The sequence below is a fragment of the Etheostoma cragini genome, unplaced genomic scaffold (assembly GCF_013103735.1).
Source record: "Etheostoma cragini isolate CJK2018 unplaced genomic scaffold, CSU_Ecrag_1.0 ScbMSFa_1929, whole genome shotgun sequence".
Taxonomy (NCBI): domain Eukaryota; kingdom Metazoa; phylum Chordata; class Actinopteri; order Perciformes; family Percidae; genus Etheostoma; species Etheostoma cragini.
The window spans coordinates 1-1,429 of record NW_023266034.1 but is presented as its reverse complement, the minus strand read 5'-3'; the positions used below and the strand labels follow the sequence as shown (position 1 = coordinate 1,429).

Sequence of the window (1,429 nt, the reverse complement as noted above, 5' to 3'; positions counted from 1 at the left end):
GGGCGGGGGTACTTCGTGGGGGGGGGGACAGGCCGCCCCCAGACACTACACACTCACCTCTCTGGGCGAGTGATCGACCAACAGGGCGGCGTCTTGTTGTATCAGCAGCTCCGTTTTGATTGGCCGTGGGTTGGGCGAGGCCTGCAGTGATTGGATGGTGAAGGTGGAGTAGAGGCCGGACTTCATGTAGTCGTTGCGGGAGCTCTTCTGGGCGCCGCTGGGCAATGAGCGCTGGGGACCGGAACCGAAATCAATCAGTTAATAACATCACTGTGTGTCTGTATCCTGCAGGTAACCTACATTGAAAGAATAAAGAGAAAGTCTAAGTGTACCTGGGGTAAGCTCTTTGACTGACATGTAGAAGCCCCGCCCCCGGGGCCTTTTGATTGGCCGTTGGGGTCGGCGGGGTCCCTCCTCTGGCCCTCGTCTCCGCTGCGTAGCCCCTCCGGCAGAGAGGGGTCGGGCTGACTGACGAACTTATAGACGAACTTCTGGCCGCTCACCTTCTTTATGATGTTCTGAAAGAAGAAAACAACAATAACCGGGTGCACATCCACATACACACACATGGGAAACGTCAGTAAGGAGGCAGTTGGTCACCATGGCCACCAGGGAACACTGTCATGTTAGGTGTGTGTGTGTGTGTGTGTGTGTGTGTGTGTGTGTGTGTGTGTGTGTGTGTGTGTGTGTGTGTGTGTGAGAACTTGTTGCTATCATTATTTCCTCAGAGAAGGAGCTAGATATCGTTTTCAATGTTTTGTGTTGGCAGTTGGTTCCCCTAGCATGAACATGTTAAGTCTGATATTCTCCATAGTTACATGTCTGCGATCGGCACAAGATTTCCCACATTTTGACCATCTATGATGTCTGAAGAATTAAAAACTGGAGGAGAGAGAGACATTTGTTTGTTTCAGAGAATCGTGCTGCAGATTTCGTTTTTCAATGTTTCCTATCAGCAGTTTGTCCGCCTAGCGCGAAAACTTCAAGTCTGATAGACTCTATAGTTACATGTCTGCGACCGGAACAAGATGTCCTACATTTTGACCAATAATGAAGTCTGAAGAGTTAAAACTGGAGGAGAGAGAGACATTTCTTTGAGGAAGAATGTCCAGAGAATCATACCGCGTGGTAAATCTCTTAGACAAGTCATAGCCCACCATTCCCGATCATTCCACACGTTTCGATGTATTGTGTGTGCGTGCGTTGGCAACGCTCCGGGACTAGTAGCGGGACGAAAATCTTGCGGAAGAATAATAATAAGTATGGGCAATAATAGTCAGTGCGCACATCAGCACAATGAATAATAAAGAGCTAGAACACACTGAACCGACTTACAGGTAAGATCATAAAAACAATTACTTCTATTACCTATTAGTAGCCCTTACTATGACACCTTTAACTCCCACCTTTAACTCCCTAGGACACCTTT

General features: G+C 48.2%; 1 protein-coding gene across 1 annotated transcript; it reads right to left on the bottom strand.

The window, feature by feature from the left end:
• Window positions 1-41: 41 nt before the first annotated feature.
• Window positions 42-518, bottom strand: LOC117940210 (ETS domain-containing protein Elk-1-like; the record flags this gene model as incomplete). The annotated part of the gene is made up of 2 exons (XM_034865563.1): window positions 42-231; window positions 333-518. Coding segments are annotated over 2 exons (372 nt in total), but the record flags the coding sequence as incomplete, so codon positions are not given.
• Window positions 519-1,429: the final 911 nt, after the last annotated feature.